The following is a 24,349-nucleotide window of genomic DNA, read 5'->3' on the forward strand; positions in this document are numbered from 1 at the left end:
GCTATATCGACAGCAATCAACTCCATTGCCCCTCTCAAACCTCAGAAATCCAAACCCACGAGCCACACCAACACCTGGTTCACCCCAGACCTCCTCAATCTCCGTACGGACAAACGCTTCGCCCTTGCACGCTGGCAGTCCTCCCAAGATGACCAAGACAAATTTGACTTCAAAACCCGTTCCAAAGACTATAAAAAAGCCATCATCCAAGCCAAAGCCAAATCATTCGAAGCTAGAATCACTGAAGCAAAATCCAACACGAAGGAAATGTTCACCATATTTAGGGAACTTGAAACCCCTACGCCCACACCCCAAAACTTCACCAAAGATAAGGTCTGGGGCGATGGCATTCAAACAGCCAAGCGTAACAAACTGGACCTGCTTCAAGCCAAAATTATGAACACTAGACTCACTCCTCCCATCCCCCTCACTCCCGCCCCCTCTCACACCTCAGATGCCTCCCCCACCTTCTCCTTCAAAACCATCTAGGAGAAAGACATCATTAACCTAATGAAAGGCATCAAACCCTCCAATTGCAAAGGAGACCCCTGCTGCGCCACCATTATTAAGGATTGTGCCGACTTCCTCACTCCATTTCTCACAGCCTTTGTCAACGGCTCCTTCGCCACAGGGAAAGTACCTTCATCCCTCAAGGAAGCATGGGTCAGGCCTCTAATAAAGAAACCCACACTTGACCCCACCTCACCCAACAACTATAGGCCCATTACCACCGTCCCCTTCCTTCTTAAAATTCTGGACAAAGCAGCCTATATGCAAGTTCAACACTTCCTCGAAGAGAATAAACTCCTAGGTCTGAGAAAATCCGGCTTCCGCCCCAAACACGGGACTGAGACCGCCCTACACGACCTGAAAAACCAGATGGATGACGCAAGAGACCTAGGCAAACCCGTCCTGCTCCTTCTCCTCAATCTTTCCGCCGCTTTAGAACTTATTGATCACGACGTCCTATGCCACCACCTGACCTCCACTGCAAACTTCTCAGCCGAAGCCAATACCTGATCACCTCCTTCCTACAAGGAAGAACCATGCACGTTTTCTCTGATCTAGCTACTGCCTCACCTACCATTATGCTATGTGGTGTACCACAAGGTTCATGCATCTCTCCCATCCTCCATAATATATTCACTTGCCCCCTCTTCCTCATCCATTGCGCCATGGGGATCTACTACACTAATTACGCGGACGACAAGCAGATCCTCCTCACCCCTACAGGTGACTATGACATTGACTCCAAGACCCTCATCATCATCTACAACACCATCCAAACTTGGATGGCTGCAAACAGCTTCTGTCTCAACTCAGACAAAAGCAAACTCCTGCTTGTTGGCTCCCCCAACACTCTAAAAAAACTGACGACCAGTTTAGCCACTTCATCATCGACTCCATCAAAATGCCAGTATCCGAGTCAGTAAAAACTCTAGTCGTCTACCTAGACTCAAGTCTGTCCATGACCAGACAAGTAAATGCCATTGCCTCCTCGGCTGCCTACCATGCTAAACTCCTCAATGCAGTCAGACCTTACCTCTCCAATGACACCTGCACAAACATAGCGAGGGCCATCACTGGATCCCGGTTGGACTACTGGAACTTTCTCTTCTTAGGGACCTCCACAAAAAACCTTGAGAAACTACAAGTAATTCAAAACAACACCTTACGCACAGCAAAAGGCATTTCCAAAAGAGAGCACATCTCTGCTGCCAGAAGAGCCTCGCACTGGCTCCCCATAAAGGAGAGGATCATCTTCAAAGCCCTGACCCTCACCCACAAATGCATTCACCTCGCCGCACCAGCATACCTATCGCAAAGAATCCACCCTGCCTCTTCCTCAAGACCAACTAGGACCCCCCTATGCTAACATGCTCACCGTACGCATGGTAAAAAGAGCAAGAGCAGGTGGCGCCAGCTTCCCCTACTTAGCCGCCCTGCACTGGAATGCACTCCCCACTGCCCTGAGAGCTGAACCATCACTCACCACCTTCCGTAAGACCATGAAAACCACCCTATTCGCCTGATCACCTTACCCCAACACAACGTCCTTCCCCTACCCTGGATACTATGAACTGTGTACGTTTTTATGCATAACATGTATTACATCTCTGCTCTCCAATGCACTAACGTATGCGTATTGTAACTAAGTCTACTGCAAGTAACAGCGCCACAATGCCCCTGGGCTGTCTGTGCGCTATATAAATGTAAAAATAAATAAATAAAATAATATAAATAGACTTGTGTTTTGCAACAACGTTGTGTATGATTTTGAAGTCAAGGAACAGAACTGCCTAGATGAACTGGTGAAAAGTATTGATATTAGAGGAGGTGGGAAGTGTCCCAAGGAACTGCATTGTTTTTGAAAGCTTGAAAATTTGAACTCTTGGGGAAGGGAACCCTGATATTCTGTGAACTGGTTTGAACTTGGGGAAGGGGAAGCTGAATACAAGCCAAGAGCTGGAAGAAGCTCAGAACATTCTTTTGAACGCTATTCATTTTGATGCTGGCATCCCTACACATTGCATACAGTTATTTGTGAGAGCAATTATAGGTTTTGGACACAGACATTTGATTTGGACATCCGGACACAGACTATCCTTAGTTTTCTTTATGCAGGGAAATCCTACCTTCGCATAGAGCAAGTTAGACCCTACTCCATCCTCTAATAAGTTAATGCAACTTTTGAGAAGCAATTTTACATCGGTTGTCTGCATTTACTTCATGATGCCTTCACAGCTCTCATTTCTTCCTGGTGCTCCTGTCCCAGTTGCTGAGGGGTGGCCTGACTGGCAGTCTCCATAAGAAAGGCAAACAGTAACCCCTATTGGTCGAGTTGCAGTGCTCAGGCATCTGATGTTCCCTCTCGCCACTGTGGCCCACGCTCTCCAATCCTCCCACCAACCGGGAAAATGTGAATGGGGAGAACTCAAAGCGGTTTTGAAGCCGGAGCCGACCCCCACAGCCGCTGCTGAAGGCTGCTGGCCCCTAGATGTTGCCATGGCACTACTGGAGCACACAAAAGACATCTGCCCCTGCTTAGGTTGAGTGGGCTGCGTCTTCCTTCGGAATGAGGCAAAGCGGTGACACCCTCTACTCCTAGAGGAAAAGTTTAAGGAAGGCTTTGCTGGTTGCTGAACAGCCAGACCCAGCGACTTCACAGCCACCTTGGACTCCTTAAACTTTTCCAGGGATTCATTGGCCTTGGTGCCGAAAAGATGTTCGCCATCAAAGGCAATGTCCAAAAGATTGTTCAGGACATTAGGGGCAAAACCTGAGCTGTGCTAGTAGGGTTGCCTGCGTATTACTGTTGCCAACCCCATCACTCTACCAACACAATTTGCTATATCCAGACTGGATTGCAGAGCCTGGCGTGATACCTCCTTGCAATCATCCATTGGGTGGAGAAACCCCTCCCGCATTTCTCCCTGCGGGATGTACCCTGCTGCTTCTTGAATTGTTCTCCAGAGGACGTGTGTTTATGCACAGGAAGCGTTGGTGGCCTTGAGAGACATACTGGCAGCTGAAAAATGTTTCTTAGCTAGGGCATCATATTTTTTAGACGCTCTATCCACTGGCAAATTAGAGGTAGATGGAGAAGGCCTAGCGGACACCATAGGCGGCTAGACAACCAATCCTTTTGGTGTTGGAGGGGAGGATAGGTAGCGCGGGTCTCCCCTCCTGCCAGAGAAATGTAGCAAGGTCTTCGCCACAATGAGGTGATTGAGTCAGGATTTGCCAAGTTGAATGGCCTAGCCCTTTCTGTCGGTGGGCCCACATTGAGGATGTCAGCGAGCTCGTAAGACGAAATTGGCTTAGCTGGAGCAGAAAGGCACACGGTATCTACCACCCTCTCCACAGTATGCCTGTAACATGGTCCTAGGGGCAGGCCCGCTGTGTCTCGAGCTCTGGTGAGTTGTCTTAACAGCTGGCATTTTGTAACTCTCCTGCAAGTGCTAAGAGTTCCGCCTGATCAGTGAAAAAGTCTGTGCCACTTGCCGAACCCGGAATCGGCTCGAAATCATGCACATCACCTTCATTGTGTCGATGAAAGAAGTTCTCGACTCAGGAAAAAAATGACTTTTCCATAGTCTGCAAAAAATCAACCTCAACTGTATTGGGGCGTGTGGTGCCGAGCGCACCAGCACCATAAGTGGTTTGGAAGGCATCATTGACATATCGACAGTCGGCCCCATAGGGCCTCGAACCAGACACATTCTTGTCGCTGACGTACCGAGCGTAGCTGAGACTGATAAGTTCTGCTGCTTTGAGGGCTTCCACTTACCCACAGTGACCACCTTCACCCTGTCGAGCATCTGCTCTTTAAAGGCTTCGTATTCTGCTCTGATAGTACCGTCGCCGAAGCGGGGCTTACCTCTTTCCTCGGACAAATCAGAGTACTGCCGACGATGTCGATGTTTTCTTCTTCTGGGAAGAGGACGATGAGGAATGACTCCTGGAGTGCAACCTCTTTTTGACCTTTTTACGGTGCATGTTCTCTTTCTCCGGGGTGGGGGTCTCATGACCTGATGGCCTTGTAATGGATCGGGCCATTTTCAATTTAGTGCCCGCTTCCACCAAGATTTAAGATTCATCTTTTGACATTTTGATTTACAGTCCAGACATCACTTGAAGCGAGACGCTTTTGGAGCAGACATTGCAATCGAACAAATGTCGAATATACGAACGAAAAGCGAATTTAAATGAAAAAAACTTTCTCCAATGAGAAGAGCCATTCCTCAAGCAGGGTGAGCACGTGCAAAATAGGAAATGAGGTACGGGTCATAGTGACGCAGTATATGTACTGCAACCAACGTCACGTCCGGAGTTAACAACCGGTGCATCAAGTCAGGATGGATCAACGGGTGAGTCGTGAGGCACTACGCCCCCTGTCAAAAGGTTTTCTGAGCAGCCGACGCTGGAAGGGATATCCATCTCATGAGGAATCCGTGACAGAAAAGCAACCCATTGAAGCATTGCTGCATATCAGGGACTGCTGACCCACCCTACTCATATGGTAAGGTTGGTGTATTGTAGGATATTCGCAGTGCTTTGTGTGCCCATATCAGATTCATTTACATTGTTCTGACTCTGTGGAAATAGTTTGCAAGGGGTAGATTGGTACCTTTTGGTATATATAGAGTAGCTTGGGGAGTGTTAGGCAGAGTTTGTATGCAGTACCCTTTGGAAACACTACACACTACACACTACTATGACTACAGGTGTAAGCAAACCAACCTTTGGTATAAATCTGTACTACACAGTTTTTGGTAGCGGAGCTTAGCAGCCAGGCTTATCTCAAGAGGGGAATGTAAGCAGTAATGATGTTACACAGAGGTCCACAATCACTAATCATTAATTTATTCAACAGTCGGTTACAAAATATTCACTAGAAGGCGGTAATCAAATATTATACACAAATATACTTCAGTACTGTACAATCTAAGTTTCTGAGGCATTCAATCACTGTTTGGCATTCAGAATACTTTGAAGGAGGAGCAAAAAGGCATAGGTTATCAGAACATAAAAAGACGACAATTATTCTTAGACAATGCAGATATTTTGAGTTTACCATAGAGTCAATTCAACAGGCTAGGCCAGAGTCAATGGGCTAAAGTCTTATATATGATAAAGCAGTGCTGGAAAGTAAACAGAAAAGTCTCTGCCAAAGTTCTTAGAAGTAGTTCGTAAAAAGAAGAATCATATGTTGGGTCACAAGCCGATTAGGCCTGCGAGTTGCTAAAGTTTCACATGCTTTCACCGCGAGAGGCAAGTACTCTCGGTCTTGTTTTACAGTACCTTACAAATGAAGAAAAAAAGAGACAGCTGATGATGTCTGTTCCTGGCAGTTCCTGCAGATCTCGCTGTTCCTGAGCCTCAGTCGTGGGGACAAGAGGGAGGGCCTCGGGGTACTCCTGCACTGCACTGGGACAGTCAAAAAGCGTGGCAAACTTAAATTCCATTAGCTGTAAGCCACCAACTCAAAGGGAGAAATCGTCCTTGAAGGGTCTTCTCCATCGATTAGAACTTCTTCAAGTAGGCACTGGAGCAGGGCTTCACCGGGCAAAGCAATGGTCCAGGAGTTGCAGCAGGCGTCCTCTTCGAGCTCTTCTTCGGTTTCTTCATCTAGTGGTCGACTCTGCCTTCCAAGCCATTCCAGCGATTTAATGCTACCGGCGCTCGCGGTACGGAAAAATCATGGTAGTTCGTTGTAAAACCACTGCCACCAGCCATTCTCAGAGGAGAGGGTAGCATTTGACTGCTACATTAGTATCTAGACACAGTCGAGACTAAGTAACCCCTCCAGCACTCTATTGTAAAATAGGGTGTGCTGGGTTTAGGAATTTAAAAGACTAGTAAAGTCAATTTCACTTTACTTACTCTGGGAAACAGTGGTTTATCCCAGAGAAGGTATTTAAACCCTGGGAAAGCCTAAAAAGGCTTCCCTGTGTCACTGCACTGAGGGTGCTGTGTGACACAAATGAAGAGATGATGCCTATGGAGTTGGTTAGACACCATAACCAAAGAAAACACAAGAGTAAAACACATTTCAAAATACATGAGAGAGTGGGAAAAAGGGTCACACTCTCTCCAGGTAAAAAAACCAAGTCCTCAAAATCCAGCAAAGTTGCTGGGGGGGGAGGGGGTCACCAAGGTGAAGGGAATTAGCAAATTTATGAGAATTCTCCCAAACATAGGAGTAGGACCATTTTGATGAGTGAGACTCTGCCTGATATTGAGATTGGGAGTTTTAACCAAATCTATATTTTGTTCTGAAGATTCATAAGGGGCTTTATATAATTCTCTTCATACAAGACCTTACGGTCCATGGATATCACCACACCAGTTATTTGATTCTGAACTCCTGCCACACAAATCCCATTTCTTCACCTGCTTTTTCCACATGGATATGGAACACTAGGAGCTCAGATTTCCACCAGTTAATTTTTAGCACAGATGGGAGTTTATACTCGTTGTCATGCATGATAGGAGCAAGATTTAACCCCAGGTTTTTAATGAACAGGAGCATGTGGTCAGCATATACAAAGACTATTGTCGCTTTGTCTTGCACTAGCATGTACCTCTCTGAATGGTTAATCAGGAGCCAGCATGTCAGGGGTTCAATAGTCAGGGCGAACAGGTGGGGTGACAGTGGGCACCCCTTTGGAGTACAAAGGGAGCAGAAGCCTGCTATTGTGTAAGATCGCCCTACGGGACGAGTATAGGAGTTTGACCATACCTATGAAACCAGCCCCCATCCCCATCCGCTGCAGTACCTAAAAGAGGAAAGGCCACTCTACAGATTCGAACGACTTTTTGGCATCAAGTGTGGCGATTACCCAGGGGGTGTTTGTATCAGTCCAGGGGAACAGGTTAAAGAGCCCATGAAGGCGATGCTCGGCGGTCCCGCCTGGGATTTATTCGGATTGGCCCGGGTGAACCAGCAAGGGCATGAACTAAAGGAGACGGGAGGAGAGTATTTTTTCACTTTCAAGTTATTCTTATTGTTCAGTATTGACAGCGGCCTGTATGCTTCTGGTTTGTCTGATTTCAGGAGTAGCGTTATAGGTGCAGTCCTGGTGGTCTCTGGAAGCACATTTGCCTCCAGTGAGTCTTCATAGAGACCCTTCAAGAAAGGGACCAATATGTCCTCACAGGTCTTCTAGAATTCTGCAGTGAGATCATTAATTCCAGTGGCCTTCACCCCTGGATTACCTCATTGATTTCTTCTACATTGATTTGAGCATTCAGAAGCATTGCCTGCTCATAGGTAACCGTTGCAAGGCTGCCTTGTTAAGAAAGGGTGTTATATTGAAAGCATTAGTTTGAGCTCTGGTTTTATATAGTGACATATAGTAACCTAGGAATGCAGTATTAATATTGCCCTCACCTAAACACCTGACCACCTGCTTGGTTGTGTATTGCCTTGGTAGTGTGCTTCCCCTATTCTTGATGCATCAGCCTCGCTAATAGACGGTCAGGCCTTTCCTCGTCACTGTACCATTTGGGCTGCCTGTTCCCGTCCAGGTAACGGATCTCCTCGTCGGCTAACTACCAAAATTCCACCAGGTGTTCCTCGATTTCCCCAAGCACCTCTCCCCTGTTATGTAAAGCATATACCATTTCTAGTTTCATTATCTTACAGCTCGTTCAGTTCCCTCCTGATCCTGTTTAGGACCCCAGATTCTTGTGAGATAGACAATCCTCTGATAAAACATTTAAATCTCCCCAATATGGTGGAAAAGGTGTCTACCAGGGCTACATTTTGCTCAAATAAATTAAGTGATATCCTTTCTTGCACTCTGCGCAAAGCCTTCCTCTAGCGGGGCCTCACTCTTAAATCTCCATAGCCGCTTAGTGTCCAAGCACCTAGCGACGCTGAGGGTCATCACCACTGGAGAGTGGTCCGATAGCATCCTCAGCAGTATCCTACATGACTCAATGGACCCCATCAGCTGTGTAGAGATCATAATGTAGTTGATTGGCGAGTATTAATTGTGGCCCGTAGAGTAATGTGTGTATTCACGCTTCTGGGGATGGACGTGGTGCCATAAATCTGTTTATGTCTAGCAAAGTTTGGGCAGCACAAGCAAGGGGTGGATTCATAGTGGACGATCGGTCCAAGTTTAGCTAGAAGTTGAAGTCCCCCGGGACCCATATTATCTGTGAATCATTCATTGTATTTATGTAGTCTTTTAGAAAAGCCCTGAAAGAATTCCGGGTCACCTATATTTGGGGCATAAGTGTTTAGAAGAACTATCTTCTGACCTCCTCACACACCAGTATTACCATACACCATTCAGTATCTGTCTCTGAAGCATGCAACTTGAAACCCAATGCCCCATGTATAAATGTTGCCACACCCCTGGATCTTGACATATACGAGTACCCTATGCCCACTTCCAACCTGGAGCCAAGCTGCTTCTGCAGCCCATGCAGTGATGTCTCTCCTGAACCATGAGGATATCTACATTATGTCCATTAGCATACTCCACAACCTGACAGGCTTTCCTGGCATCTCTCACGCCACGGATATTCCACAACATTAGTGTCAAACCCTTAGTTATCATACTCGCGTAGTTACTGTGTTCCCTCTACTCCGGTCTCTTGTTTGTTTATTAGTATAGATATCTTCAGAGGGGCTAAGTGATGCCAAAACACAAAACCCCACAACTCCCCATTGCCTCCTTGAGAACCCTTAAAAATTCTTCGGGCATTCTACGCAGGGCACTAGTGCACCACCTCCACCGCCACCCACGCTGGGTGCACAAACTGACCAGCTTGCACCCCGACCCCCACACTTGAAAAAGCAATTCAACCATATTGCAAAACACGCCTAAGGGCAACCATGCTGCCATCCATATGCAGAGGTCGGGGGCGGGCCTGAACCTGCACTCACACTAACATACCTTGTGACGCCCTACAAGAGGAGTTACTATGCATATTTTATGTTTGTGCTCCTGGAGCATCCGCCAACACCATTCAGTGCTCCTGCTTCTACATATGCTCCTATATTTGTTTTCTTCAACCCTTTCTTTGACCCTCCTCCCGGTAAAGACCCGTGCTGCCACATGATCTGTGAAATAGTCAACACGTCCATCTGTGTTCACTCTTAGCTTGGCTGGTTAGTACATAGCATATGCCGGGCCCGCCCACCGCAGGATGTTCTTTGCTTTTTTGAACTTCCTCCTGGCCTCCTAAACTGCTGGGCAAAAGTCTGGGAATAGTGCCAGTGTGGCAGAGAATTTGGAGGGAGAAAGTAGCACATCCGTTCATGATAATTCAGGACTCTGAAGATGATTGGGCGCAGAGGGGCACTGTGGAGAGATGGGAGGGCAGGGGTTGGGGAGGTGATCTCACTATTAGGCATCTGTGCGCCCATTGCATCAGAAATGCGATATTGGAGGATTATCCAAGATTTTTAACAGTAGTTTAACAAAGGATTCTATGCTGCACTCAATATATTAGTGGTCTCGAGGTCCTCACACTTGGCCTCTAGTCATTTGATTCCAGTGAGCACCCAGCTCAAATTGTTCCTTTGATTGATCACAGTGCTTCCACCTCGCTTATTCACGTTTCACCTTCCGTGACAATTCGAGACAGTTTTTCCATTTGGGCCATCGAGGTGTGCACGTTCATTGATATAGCGTCTAGGTTTTATCCCATACTGTCCACGCTCCCTTTCAATGCCAGCAACTACTGTGCTACATAGGTACATTTGGAGCCCCTCCTGCCCCACCGGGACCGTGGTGAGCCGGCTTGGCTGGGCGCACAGTGGAGGGGCACACAGTGGGACAGGGCATGGTAACCGCCCCAGAAGAGCTGTTTGCACAAAACAGAAGTGGGGGTCGCCCAGCTAGCCAATATGGGCAATAAAGACCAGTCTAAAATTGAATTCTTCGCTGGCACATGCCCTGCCAAGAACCCACGAGAGGCGCAGATGCTGAGGTGAGGGAGCAAATAATGGAAAAACTCCTTGCCCCCCCCCCCTGGCCCTTGTCTTACCATACAGGACGAGCCGGGGGGCCTCCTAACGACACTCCTCCGCGGGTTACCTGTCCCTCACCGGGCATCAGGCCACCACTGCCGCACCCCTGCTGATGGCCAGGACACACAGCCACAGGGCAGGCGTTCCAAAATGTCGAGCCGCGAGTGGGCCGCCTAGCTCCATGCCACCCAGCCAGCCTTTCCCTTATCGGACCAGTCGACCCCGGGTCTATCTCTTCCCAGCGCCACTCTGCAAGCCTTCCATTCTGGACCACGGGGATCTGCCTTGCTCCAAGCCCCTTCACTGACCGTTTGCTCACTGGTCGAGACGAGCTGGGACCAATTAATCACATAAGTCGCTATTCATTTTGTTCTTCAGCTGACAGATCTTTGGCAATTCACTCCCAGCAGTGGCCACAAACACCCCCTGTTCCACCACCAGGCACAACACCTTGTGTTACCCGCCTGGCCAGGCGCCACTGGGCCCACAGCATAGATCCAAATGTTTGCCGCTCCCCGGGGGAAGCTTATAATAATAATAATAATAATAATAATAATAATAATAATAATAATGGACGTTGAATTGGATATTGCAACAGATGGAATAATAACCAATATTTATCATAAGAAAACAGATGTCAACTCATTACACTACCCGAGTCACCACCCAGAACACCTTTATCCTATAGCCAATTCTTACGGCTCAAACACATCATATCTACACCAACAACACTTACTGATGAAAACATGACAATGGGCCTCATTACCAAGTAGGAGGTAAGGGATTACTGGCACCGGTCAGGGTGCCGGTAATCCCTTACCTCCATATTCCGAGGTCCCTTAGCGGGTCCCTTCCTTAACGCCTGGTCTGACCAGGCGTTAAGGACGGGACCCGTTAAGGAACTTCCGAGGTAATAATGGAACCGCAAATTGCGGTACTGTTATTAGCTCCTTCCCCATTCCCATTGAGCCCTAAGGGGGCTCAAGTGGAAATGGGGAATGGTTCTCAGAATGGGGACTTACCGGGTCCTCCAAGGTTGGAATGACCCGGTAAGTACCCATTCGGAGAACCCGGACCCGGTATGCGGTAAGGGGGTAGCCATGGTGCTAAAAGCACCATGGCTACCTCCTACCTCGTAATGAAGCCCAATGACAGAAAAGTGTAGTAAGCAGGGATACCCGAGAGATGTTATTGAGAAAGCCAGAGAGAAGACTGAGAAACTGGATAGGGATGCCCTTTTAAGTCCCAAAACATGATCTAAAGATATATCGTTCCTGTACCTATTGAGATTTTCAGGCCAAAGCCATCCCATCTCAAGAGTTATCAAAAAGAATTGGCAAATTATCAAACTGGACCCACAATTGAACAGGTTATTTCCGAAAACCACCTATCATTGCTTATAAGACAGGACGGAACTTTAAGGACCAGCTAGTGAAAGCAGAAAGACCCCCCGAGGGACAAACAGCTTACACTCAGTAAAAGAAAAGTGGGCACATTTGCCTGTTTGAATTGCTGTAATTGCAACAACATCATGAAGGGGGGATACGCGAGACACCGGAAAAATCGGAACAAGATCAAACTGAATGATTACGCCACATGCGATTCCAAATCAGTAATTTATGGACTAAGTTGTCCATGTGGGATCTTTTACGTAGGTCAGACAAGCAGGAAAGCAAAAGAACGCTGGAACGAACACAAGAGCAGTATTTGAACCACCAATGTCAGGTCGCCTGTAGCTCGACACTTTGCTGAACACAAACATAATGTGGCCCAACTTAAAGTAATAATCCTGGAAATGGTCAAAAAAATCCCAAAGGGAGGTAATCATGCCAAACATATGGACCAAAGGGATATCTTTTGGATAGATAAATTGAACAGTCTGGCACCAAATGGGATAAATGAGTAGTACAATCTGGCAGTGTTTTTGTGAGCTGAATTGTCTTGAACATTTGAAATTCTAATCTGATGAATATTCATTACAATACGAAGTGAATTAAAGATTGTGAGCATGGTTGGTGCCTCATGACCATCGTAGGTGTCTTGACACATACCTTTTCCACAAATCAGTTCATTAGTAATAGCAGGTGGTTTATCACATCCATGATAGTATCACCTCCCCTTAGAGCACAAGGAAGTTATGAGAAAGGGCAGCGTACAACCTATTCAAGTGTTGTGGGCACATATACGATTGGCTTGAGAGGAATATATATCCATTAGACACACCTAGTAGGCTACCATGTTGAACCTTTGTGAACCTGGATGATAACCAATACACAGAGGTACATGAACATATTTGAACATACCACGTATCTGATACTGTAGGAATGACTATAGGAATAGTGATCTTCATTGACATTATCTCTGATAATTCCTTTTGTCACAAAATGTAAAAGCAGCGCGCAACCTAACATTTCTAATATGCCTCCAAGCGCTATGAATGTTCACAATTAATAGCACAATAATTGTGGAAACCATAAATCTAATAACACATTCTGATGTTTAGTCAGAACTTGGAGAAGTTAGAATAGGATGACCGTGATTAAAGATGACGCTACTCGAGTTAGAAAAACTAAAAAGTGAAGCCATCACGCGATCCGTGATGACGCAGATAAACAAATAACCGCCATTTTGGTATACTGCGTTGTTGCAGCCCGGGACAATGAAATCTGGCATGCACTCTGCTATAGCAGGTAAAATACAGAATGGAGAAATGGATTTCACTATATTCTAGCTTAATCTCGCACTAATGCTTATGGTCGAACTAATGCCATTCTATCTGGCCTCTACTATATCATGTAGTCATAAATATGGGGATTATATCACAATGTGAACACTGAGGAGATTAGTATTTCCGACCATCCCAGTTACCATAGTGGACAGGTTGAAATCATTAAATATATATATACCCATCCAACAGATCAACCAATGATGTCCTTTTTAAAAAAAAATAAAAACAATATTTGTAAAATTGTATAATTTAGATAGACCTGTTACTAGCATTAATTTACAATAAGAAAGGCATACACATTTTGATGAAACTTTCTCTGCCATACCCACAGGCATTTATATCTTGAGGAGAGACCTGCCTAAAACATCATAGAATTTTTTTCCAGCCTGGATGCCTATCACCAAAACTTAATGAGCGCAAGAACCTAACCATTGGAAATTATGTCAACCCTTATATATAAGAATATACCCATAGAGGTTGTAGGACAATAGCTTATGGAGGAATATGTATGTCAACAGGCGCTGGCCCATTAGAGAGGTTGCCATCAGGAAAAGCTGAAGATAACAAAAGGAGTTGGTGAAACAAACTACTCTGCTGAACTGAGAAGAGAAGAATTCTCTGAGCGGTTGCACAGGTAACTAAATGCATTTGCCATATTAAAATTAAATGCAGAAAAAAGACATGCATCTATGGGGTAATCTATTACCTCCAGTTATGAGGCATAGATGCTATAACATATATTTTGGATCTTTTTAGGGAGAATCAGCCATCCCCTTGGATACAGATATAAGAAGACTAAAAACAGTGGAACAGACGTGTGGATGAGATACATGCAGGTGATCATAAAGTTCACAATCACTGACACAATGTATGAAGAATTGTTCATTTGAAGTGTTACTAAAGTTTGGTTATTGATTATTCATTATAGATATCATGAAATTGGGTAGACATCTCCTGAAGAAGGGGGGCACAGACCACAAAACGAATCGAGGAAATACACAAGGATTGAGTTTTCCATCTCTACAATTAGTTTTCTATGGAACCAGACGTTTAGGGAGACTGGTAGAAATCCTTGGAGTAAAAATTGTCTACCAATGTTAAAAAATTGAAACTTCTGTTTTTTTTTAAAAGTTGGATATATTGATGTGTGTTACAAACTCAATGCTGAAATGAAATGAGAAAATTGCCATATGAACAAATTGTAAGGTGTTTTTCATTATCATTTTTAATTGATAATATGCTTATATAAAAAAATGTATGAAAAATCTGGTATGAAAATTGTCACTTTAAATTGAATATACAAATAATGGATGTTTTGGTTGCATTTACAACATTGTGCAGGGGATAAGAGAGTCCCACAAGAGTGTGGACTCCTGTTGTCTTCATCAGATCTGGAGGCTGTCCACGATTAGACAATCTTTGCCAGTTTGAATGGTGCAGATCCTTTCTAGTGGAGGACTCACTTGTAACTGAAGCTCAAATTTAAGCTAAAAAGAAGACTCCTCCAACCATTCTTCAGATCGCTTTTGGAGCCAAGACCCCTTTGAAGAAGAGCATCCTGATCAAGACACGTGGGAAGTTGTTGCAGCCAAACAGCATTGCCTTCAGCAACCATCCCGACAAAGCCCTGCTCCTTGGTCTGATCTCCTGAGGGCCTTCATCAGTGCTTCAAAACCTAGACCGTTGGGAACTAGTCTTGAACTTTACTCGAGAAATCTGCTCTTGGCAGACGTCGTTCCTGTTGTGGTACTACCCCCTGTCGACTAACCAGCTCCTGCCGGGGCTAACTCACTGAACCGATCGCCGTTTGGAACTGGGACTCCGCAGACCCTCAACAAGTAAAACAAGAAGCTTTCACTTGCAGTTGCCGCTCTCCAGCACAAAAAGGGGCTTTGCAGCACCAGCTTTGTTGCTTCCATGAAGAGGGCCGTCTTCAGCCATCTGATCATGATGGCCATCACGGTTTTCCTCCAGGATCGGGTCCTGAGAGTCCTTTGAGGTTGTCGGCAACATGGTGGTCCTTTCTTCACAGGGCCAGAGTCAGTCAGCTGTGGAAGAGCGTGGAACCGCTGACGAGCTGAATCTGAAACCTGACCCCCCCAAAGGGACCTCTGTACCAGGGTCCCCTAGACATCCTCCCAAACTACCTAGATATGAATTAAGTGGTAACAGTATATTCAGAAGCTTCAGAAGTGGTTTATGATAGCGTACAGGGGGCAAGTTAACATACCTGTTTCAACCCCCCTAAATAATGGGCGCAAAGTACAAATTCTACATCCCCCTTGCCCGGTTGGAGTTCTGGCCAAGCAGCCGCCTCCCGGGTTTTCCCTAAGGTGGTGGGATTGGGAGTGGACCGCCTAGGAACTTTGCATGATTTGTTTTTCACTACATGAGGCACTTACCCTTCATGTTTGGCTTTGCCAATACTTGTTCAGCTTTATTAAAAAGACTTCTAGCTACCTGCAAAGGGGCAAGATTAGGACTTGCAACTCTTAGGTCACTAAGCCCCATCTCCTTTAGGATGGTAGGACTTTTTAAGTGTAGGACCTTATTCTTATAAGGCTGTGTTATTGTGTTTTCCTCCCTTTAAATTACTGCTGGTTGTCTAACTGGTTCACTACATACTGTGACGAATCCTTGGATGTCATCACTTCTCCTAGTGGGGAAGTCCCTACCCATGAGGCCAGGGAGGTGAGGACGCTACTCGATAGTCAACTTGAGGGTGGTACTCTGCGGGAGGATCTCATGGGGAGAGACTCCACCTCGAGGGACAAAGACGGCCATTCAAGAGAAATGCGGTATGCCAACCCCTCAATCACCTCCACCCACCTCCTACAGATCCTCCTATCCCTTCACTCAACCCTCTGTTGCCCACATTTCCCTCTGTTTCTGTAGCATAGATAATCCAAGAGTAACTGGGACGAGGAAGAGTAGGGACAACTGTAGGAAGACTTCCCTAGGAGGCACTGGTACGAGGAGGACATGCAGAGCAATGAAGAGTCCTCGAGAGGACGTGCATACACGTTCTAGTTGTTTTATGGAGGCAAGTTAAAAACAGACGAAGGGCTTACCAAAGAGTCAAGTCCTCCCTGGAAGAACTGCGAGTGTGAAAGGGGTACGGTGGGAGAAAAGTAGGCCGTGATGCAGGAGAAGGAGTAGAGGTCTGAAGCAGGTCCAAGGAAGACAGACAGCAAAGCAAGCTGGTGGACCGAAGCTCCAGGCATTCCTCAAGCTTGGGAGGAGTGGAACAGAAAACCTGCACAACTGAGGAGAAGAAAAAAAACTGCAGTGTCGCCATAGTACCACAGAAATCCACGGAAGCTACAGGGAACCCACGGCTGTTGAACAATGTCCAGGACAGGCGGGAACCCATGCGGACCATGCACAGAGGTACGCAGATTGCTGGGAAGGTGTTGCGGACCCGAGAAGGCTATGACAGATACAGAGGGGCCGCAGAGAGCTGCCTAATGCATGGTGGGACTGTCAGGGAAGGCCAGGAAGCAGAGAAGGCCAGAAAGGGCCAGGAAGGAGACCCTACCTGAATTGTGAGAAGCCAAGGGGAAGGTGGAGGGCATCTTCCTAGTCACAGTATTTTTGGGAAGATTAAGGAAAAGGGGCTGAAGCCCACCCATTCAGAGAGCCTGAGAATAAGACCATACTTGGCATGTTAGTGAACCCAGTTGGTCCAAGTCAGGGGAAGGGAGACATACCCGCTGCTACTGTGAAATGTATGATCAAACCTGAGAAGGGCCCGGGGAAGGGAGTCATTCCCCCAGTCTTCGTCAACTGTGGTAAAGAGCCTGAGGAGGTCTAGGGGAAGGGAGACATTCCCCCTGCTACGGTGAAGCTGCAAGCCAAGAAAGATCAGGGGAAGAAAGCTATACCCCTGGTGTTGTGTACGGTGGAGCAAAGCCAAGGAAGGGAGTCATTCCCCTGGCACTGTGAAAATACTGATAACAAGATACCTGGAGAAGGGAGGCATTCTCCAGGAACCCAATAGTGAAGAAAACTATGGGCAATAAGGAATGTTGATGTTTGAGCTGGAACTTGACCTTCTGAATTTGAACTGAGAACTTTGCAGCACCACAAGCTGGAACTTTGTTTTGTATATTGGAAAGGAACTGAGGCCTGGGGAAGGGAGTCATTCTCTCAGGCGAAGTTTCCACCTGCCAGTTGGAACTGTGGTTCGCAGTCCAGAAGAAGGGAGCCATTAGTTTGGACCAAGATCCACTACCTTTCTAGTTTTTTTACAAGTGTAAGGGACAGAAGAAGCCTTCGGACACATGATGGTGGACTCTTCATTTACTTGGACGTAGTTCCTTATATAAGGCAGGGAAACCCCTCAGAGTTAAGGAGGGATAGGTTTCCTCTTTAATTTTCTATCAATAATACAACTTTATGCCAACCATCTTGCCACCTCCTGTGTGCCAGTCCCCTTCTTCTGCACCCTTACAATACCCTTTTCTTCACTTGATTTACTTTATTACAGTGTTATATCAAACTGACCTAACTGTGTGAAAAGTGTTGTTGCTCTTTAGCAAAGGCACCCCAAGGTGGATGTACATATGTTAATATGGTATATTAAAACTATATTACCTGTGATTTTAATAGATAAGGGTGTGTACAAGGCCTAATACATCTTACTTTATATTTGTACATTCTGCCTAACTTGAATTATTAACAGTGTTCTGGTGTGTGCTTAACTGACCCCCTATACAACCCCACCCTCTCCCAAGTATAAGCCTTACTGCTCTTTCATATTCTGCAGATAGAGTTTGGCTAGCATTAGTATCTTTTACTGTTCACCAGAATAGGGTGGCCTCTGGGAATATGTCCAACGAGCAGATTCTATAAGAATGCCTGGGGTCCACCCCCAAACACTATTCTTACCATGACGGATTGGTGCAGTTCTAGCATAGGCTTCTTCTATGGTTAAAGGCTAGTGTGTTGAAACTGGGAGTGTAACCCTAATCTGGTTCTCTTGCTTTTTTCTATAAGGTGTGCTTTTAAAATACATTTTGTAAGGGGTCAGAAATGACAGGCAGACACAAAGTTGTATTATTCTCATTATCAGCCATTTTAATTAAAAGAAATGGGGTGGGAAAATGCCTCTCTATCCCCATCGTAAGGAAGGATGTTCTGTACCCAAGAAACTTCAACTAAAAATCAGTCTGTGCCAAATCGCAAGTAACTTAGAAACCGTCCTTGTGTCCAGAACCTTCTAAACTGACCCTCACACTACAAACCGATAACTAAGGATGCAAGGAAATGTCTCTGACATAGGGTCCATGAAAAAATGTTCATGATCAAAAATATAAAATAAATCCAAAAGTATTCTTCAAGGAAAAGTCCGTGAAACCAGAGGATAGCTCCCTTCCCCTGGAATTGTAGGCAGGATGGTGAAAAGTGTCTCTCTTAAACAAACTGTTTTTGTATCCCAAGTGTGTTTCTTTATCCAACAATATTTTTAAGGTTTTTTTCACTGGGTTCAGAAAGTTCTTGTTCACAAAATATTTTCCAAAACACCCTTCAATGCTTTTATTACATAAGTATTTCTCTTTAACAACACTATCTTTATATTGTATTCACAAAGCTCTCAGTCTGTTAACTTAAAAATGTGCTGGTATACTTTCCAGTTTTCCTGGCTGGCTGACTTCCTTGCCAGTTATTTCATATCACTGTTAAAAGTATTTTCTTTACATTGGATTGCCTGATATACTCCTTGGTCAGGAATCCTCTTGTGATGGGGCTCTTAAGAGTCCCTGGTATACTTCTCTGCCAGGTATCTTCCCCAAAGGTTAGAATATAGCTTCAAATGCCGGGACTTCTCTTTATGGCTTTATGCGATCCCGTGGTATACTCCTCTTCCAAGTATCTTGCCACACTTACAATCTATTTCACAACTTCAATCGATTGCCTGGTATACTAGCCTGCTAGACATCCTCTCTCTTGAGGTGTTATAGATCCCCTGGCATACACCCTGCCAAGTATCTCACCACAATGTTACAGTCTTTTTCACACATTCAAGGGATTACCTGGTACACTCCCCTGCCAGGTATCTAACCCCATATGTCAGTTGCCTGGTGTCTTCTTTTTACCAGGACTTCTCTATTGGCTTCACTGATATTTTCATTATTTCACATTAGCCTCTATTTAGCTCTGTCCAATGTATTTGCTTACACTTGTCTCAGCTCTCCCCCACATTGACATTTCATGCATATGTAAGCTTTCAAATCTTGTTGCTGTACCTTCTGTTGTCCAAAATCATAATCTCACATACTTCATTCACTTGCTTGCTCGTTTGTTGGTACACCTAAGGGGTCCTCAAGGCTTCTGGGCTGACACACCAGTGTTTTGATGAGTCCCCAAATTCTTGTCTGCTTCTGCAGTGAAGCTTCCTACCTGGATTGGCTTTCCATGTAATGCAGGCGTCTCTTCAGCGTTCTCTGCAGCTGCGTGCTTGTGTGCTTCTGCGGTGAAGCCTCCTCATATGATTGGCTTTCCAGGTAATATGGGCATCCCTTGAGCGTTCACTGCAGCTCCGCGTATACTTGCTAGCTCCCTGCTGTGGCCTGAACCGGCAGACGCTGCTCCCTAACTCGACCATTCCTCCAGGATCTCTGTTGGGCTTGTTGGTGCTCCCGCAGCCCTTCAAGTAGGTCTGCTGCACTCCTTTCTCTCTCCCGCCACACAGGCATCTGTAACTGAAGTTCACGTGCTGCCGTGCAAATGTGCCAATCTTTCCTTCTGTGGTTCTTTCCCATACTGCTCTTCTGGATGCTATGTTTGCCATTTTTAAAGGTCCCGAGCAAGTTATTTTGAATGGAACAGCTAGTCTGTGCATTGGTATTTGAACTTTAGTTGATCTGTATTAACTCTTCCCTCCTCTTTTTCATCACATTACTTGAGGCTTTATGGGAATTGAAGTCCATAGATGAAATTGAATTTCCAGAATGATGATGTTCAATACCTTTGCATACAGAAATGACAGAAACTGTTTTCTGTGTGTTGTGAATGTTTGAGGTATACATGGAGTTTTGTCTAGAGTGACCAGTGGAAACATTGTTGGGTGACCACAAGCCATCAAGAACTTAGTAGGAAGGGGAACATATTGCATCTCATCCCCTGTTGTCACCACTCCTGACAGCCATCTCTCCCCAAGTGATCCTCATATTGCCACTGCCAGGGTCAGAATCAAGTAGCGGTTGCCGCCTCCTGGCCACATGAGAAGAGGGACAAGTCGGGAAATCAGTGATGACTCCATAGGAGTCATCACAAATTCGTACTCGCTTGTTGGTGGTAGCCAAAACCTGTGGTGGGGAACTGTGACTTCCCAATTCCGCTCACCCTTGCAGGTACTTAGAGAAGGATTGCTTCCGTAAATTGCAAACCTTAGCATTTTTCTTAGAATTATTAGACACCGTGTCGAATAGAAGTTTTGAAATACTTTGTTACAGTTTTGACGCATTGGTTTATCGATTTGCATTTTACTGTGTTTAGTCTAAAAGGTACTGTAATTTCACTTTGAGGTGAGCGTAAATGTATTCTTGAGTTTTTCCTGCATAGCGTTAAGGCCTAATAAATGCAACTGGAGGTCATTTATTCAGAGGGCTGTGATGGGATAACAGGAACACCAGTCCACAGCCTTCTTTTACGTTAAAAGCAAACAACTTGTATTTGCATTTATTCGAAGAATAAAACTTGTATTGTTGCAACTATTGCTACTACGCACCAACCACTAGATGGCAGCCAATGCAAAGCATGGGACGCTAAACAGATACAAAAGCCTCAGAATAGTTCATACATCTGTGTGGAACACTATTATTTGGCTGTCCCCAAGTGTTCTTAACTGCACTTACACACTAGAATGTGATCGCCTACATCTGCTTTACTAGTCTCAGCCTACATTATCTCGAAGGAGTTCGGTTAGATCACGGTTCTGAAAACGTTGGCTCTCCAGCTGTTTTGGGCTAAAATTCCCATCAGCCCATATAAGCAGAGACAATGCTGAGGTATCATGGGATTAGTAGTCCAAAAAAATCTGGAGAGGCGTAGGTTGCAGAGCCCACCTCACCCAAAATGACGGCTCCTGTGGCTTAACTGTATTTAACACAAATAGTCCTCTTGTAACTTGCGACAACTAACCTGAATTAAACTGATGTTGTACAGCACTCATCTACATTTGAAAGCTAGGTCTGTGCTCAATAAATGCCTAAAATAAATAAAAAAGAAATTAAAAAAAAAACCTTAACTAGTAAACTTCATTTTCAGATAAACATTCGAAACAAATCTTCACAAAGATTAGATAACATTGAGTGAAAGTAGACATATACTCAAAAACTCCCTACAGCTTGAGGTGCAGTTAGAATCTCCGGATTCCCTCCAGAGGTGAAGTGTGTGGTCTGCCTTTCATTGCTATGGGCCAAATGGCGCAAAATGAAGCGGACAGGCTGTGTAATGCAGTTTAAGGTTTAACTGCTGTTAACCGATTACCGAGGATACCCGGCCTGATGGGGAACGTTCAAAGTAGGTGACTCTATGCAAGGCCCAATACTCAAGAGCCTGCTCTACTGCGCTCATTTTAAAAGTATAAATGAAAGGAATTCCCCAGTGAAGAGGATCAAATCTAGGTCTTGCTGCTGTGTACCTTCCTCAAATGCTGTAACCTCTAGCCCACCAATGCTCTGATGTTTGAGTCATCCTGCTCGCGTACGGAACGTGCGTGCAGTGTGGACAAAGCATGCCCAAGGGCTTCCGCCGAATGGCAAGGAGACCCCCGCGCCCCCACTGGCAAAAGGATTAATAGCATCTTGCACAGCTCTATCAACTGCTTATTGAGTACATTTCGGAGCCAAATAATAGTGAACCTATGTATCGATAATACAGCCAGAAAAAAAATAGGTTATGTCCTACTATCCATGCACAGTATAACTGGGGACTTTTTGCCACAGGAAAGACACGATTGATGAACATGTTTAAGACAATCAAACACATACAGCGAAATATTCCTTTCTTGCAGGGTGAGAAAGAACCAGACTGCTGGAGTGCATAATTGGAATAGTCAGTATGTGTGATGCAGGAAACCGTAATTGATTACACCCGTAAAGCGAGTGAGTGCGATATATATGACTATGCAAACAATTAAGTGTGGAGATACACTGAATGTGAACTGATAAGTGCATGGTGTGGCGGGTGGGTGCCTCGCTGATTTGCATGTAACAGAAAACGTATTGAACTTTGGGTTTAGCATGTTGGAATTCATGGTTACCCACCCATGCACAAACGCATGTACATCGCTTTCATTTTTATATTTTGTCTGCATCCATATCTGCATGTGTGCATATCTGAGCATATAATAAAAGACTTACTGTTGGGATGTAGGGCTCATCCGGTGCACAGTGATAGTTCTGCAACAAGGCTTGCAGTTGGAATGAGTTCAGCTTAAAACATGTATTGTTAATGTTTGGAATATCTTGCTGGGAATATTTATCCATAGTTAGCAGCGTTGTAGCCTGTCAAAAGCAAAACATTTGTCAGATAATTTTCAAGGAGAAAAGTTATAATTTTTAAGAACATGATACATCGTGAGAGAAGACCTCTACTACCCTGTGCATCCAGGTCCTTCTGCAATGGAGCATCTACTATCAAGACTTTGTTAAACACTGGCACTGACAAGCCACTGATTTCTAATGACATAGCGAGGGGCAGTATACTTGTGTTGCACACGTCCTTGAGGAGCAGCAGCAACAGTTCAGGGCGAGCAAATCATCATTTAATATTCATTCCCTTAAAATTGTTATAGCTGAACATCGATTTGCTTTCATAATCTTTTAAAGTAGTGCCAGACCACATCAAAACAGCCAACATTTGGCAAGGAAGCAATTGATGTCCATGATAGACAACCTACTTGTCACTGGACGAACGCATATTCTGCAACTTAGTCAAAAATAGAGCGTAATTGTAACTTTTCTTACACATTTTAACCGAGGTCGACTCCGGCACAAAGTAGGTAACATTTTGAAGAGGTCCACAGTTTTTTTTATTATTATGAGTGTGTGAACAGTTTAACATTGGACTTCCCATACCATATCATTGCATTCGTAAAATGTACACAGTCCTTAGTCATACCGAAAATCAAATACACTAGACTACTCAGATGTATTTAAAAATTACAGTAGGGTTTGTCCGTACACCTCCAATCTCGACGCATCTCTGGGCATCCCAAACTTAACAATTCATTCATAATGCAGTCCCACAGCTTGATCAAAGCAATCACCAATGACACTTCTGTGGCTCCCAGACAACGTTACCAGAACCAGTCTGTACTGATAAAGGAAAATGAATGGACAAACTGACCAATTTATCTCTGTCTAGAGCACAATTAACCGAGGACATTCTAGCAGCAAATGCCTTATGGTTTCCATATCCTCCGATTGCTTACATATAGGACAGCCCCGCTCCTCCATAAGGATACCCAGCCTGGGGTCATGAGTGGCAAGGCATGGCAGTTGATTAAAACACAGTAATAAGAAATCCCTTATCTTAGGGAACAGGAATTTAACCAAGTAGGATTGGGGCTGTCCAAAAAGATAAGTACGACATACTAAGGATTGCATAGATTGTTTTCAAGGCTAACTCGTGACTATGTATGTTCCAGGTGCAGGATTTTTTAGCTGCAAGATCAGCTGTTCATATATCGCAGACCAATCTATTAGCAAATCAATCGGATTTAGGAATGTTTATGTGATGGCCTCAAAGGTTGAAGTATATTTAGGGGTTTGGATTGGCCCAAAGGTGGAGTTGTTGCAGAGAATCAACTCTGAATGCCTGCTGGCTAAACTTAAGAATGACATAGATCGAGGGTCGCTTCTGAAACTTTCAATTTAGGGCATGGTCAACTACATCAAAATGAACATGGCGCTTAGAGTCAATTATTTTCTTTCGCTCCGCTTCCGCTCAAGACGCCAACGCAACGCACTTATGTAGAAATTCCTGTGGGATGGCAAACCCCTAAGCTTGCCCTGTGGAAGATGCAGCTCCCATTGAAGCAGGGAGATATGCATTTGCCAAATGCTTTTGATTACCATGTCACTTTCACTGTGAGGCATTTCTGACACTTGGTGAGT

The 24,349-nt window shown here is 45.0% G+C and overlaps 1 protein-coding gene across 12 annotated transcripts in view; it reads right to left on the reverse strand.

Annotated features, from left to right (window-relative positions):
• AFDN (afadin, adherens junction formation factor) overlaps positions 1-24,349 on the reverse strand; it is a 2,107,422-nt gene that overhangs the window by 815,459 nt on the left and 1,267,614 nt on the right. For all 12 annotated transcript variants that reach the window (XM_069607417.1, XM_069607414.1, XM_069607416.1 and 9 more), the window contains one exon: positions 22,592-22,735. In XM_069607417.1, the coding sequence (XP_069463518.1) occupies positions 22,592-22,735 (144 nt within the window). The remainder of the gene's footprint in view (positions 1-22,591; positions 22,736-24,349) is intronic.

The sequence above is a fragment of the Ambystoma mexicanum genome, chromosome 4q (genome assembly GCF_040938575.1).
Source record: "Ambystoma mexicanum isolate Mex_15411 chromosome 4q, UKY_AmexF1_1, whole genome shotgun sequence".
NCBI lineage: Eukaryota > Metazoa > Chordata > Amphibia > Caudata > Ambystomatidae > Ambystoma > Ambystoma mexicanum.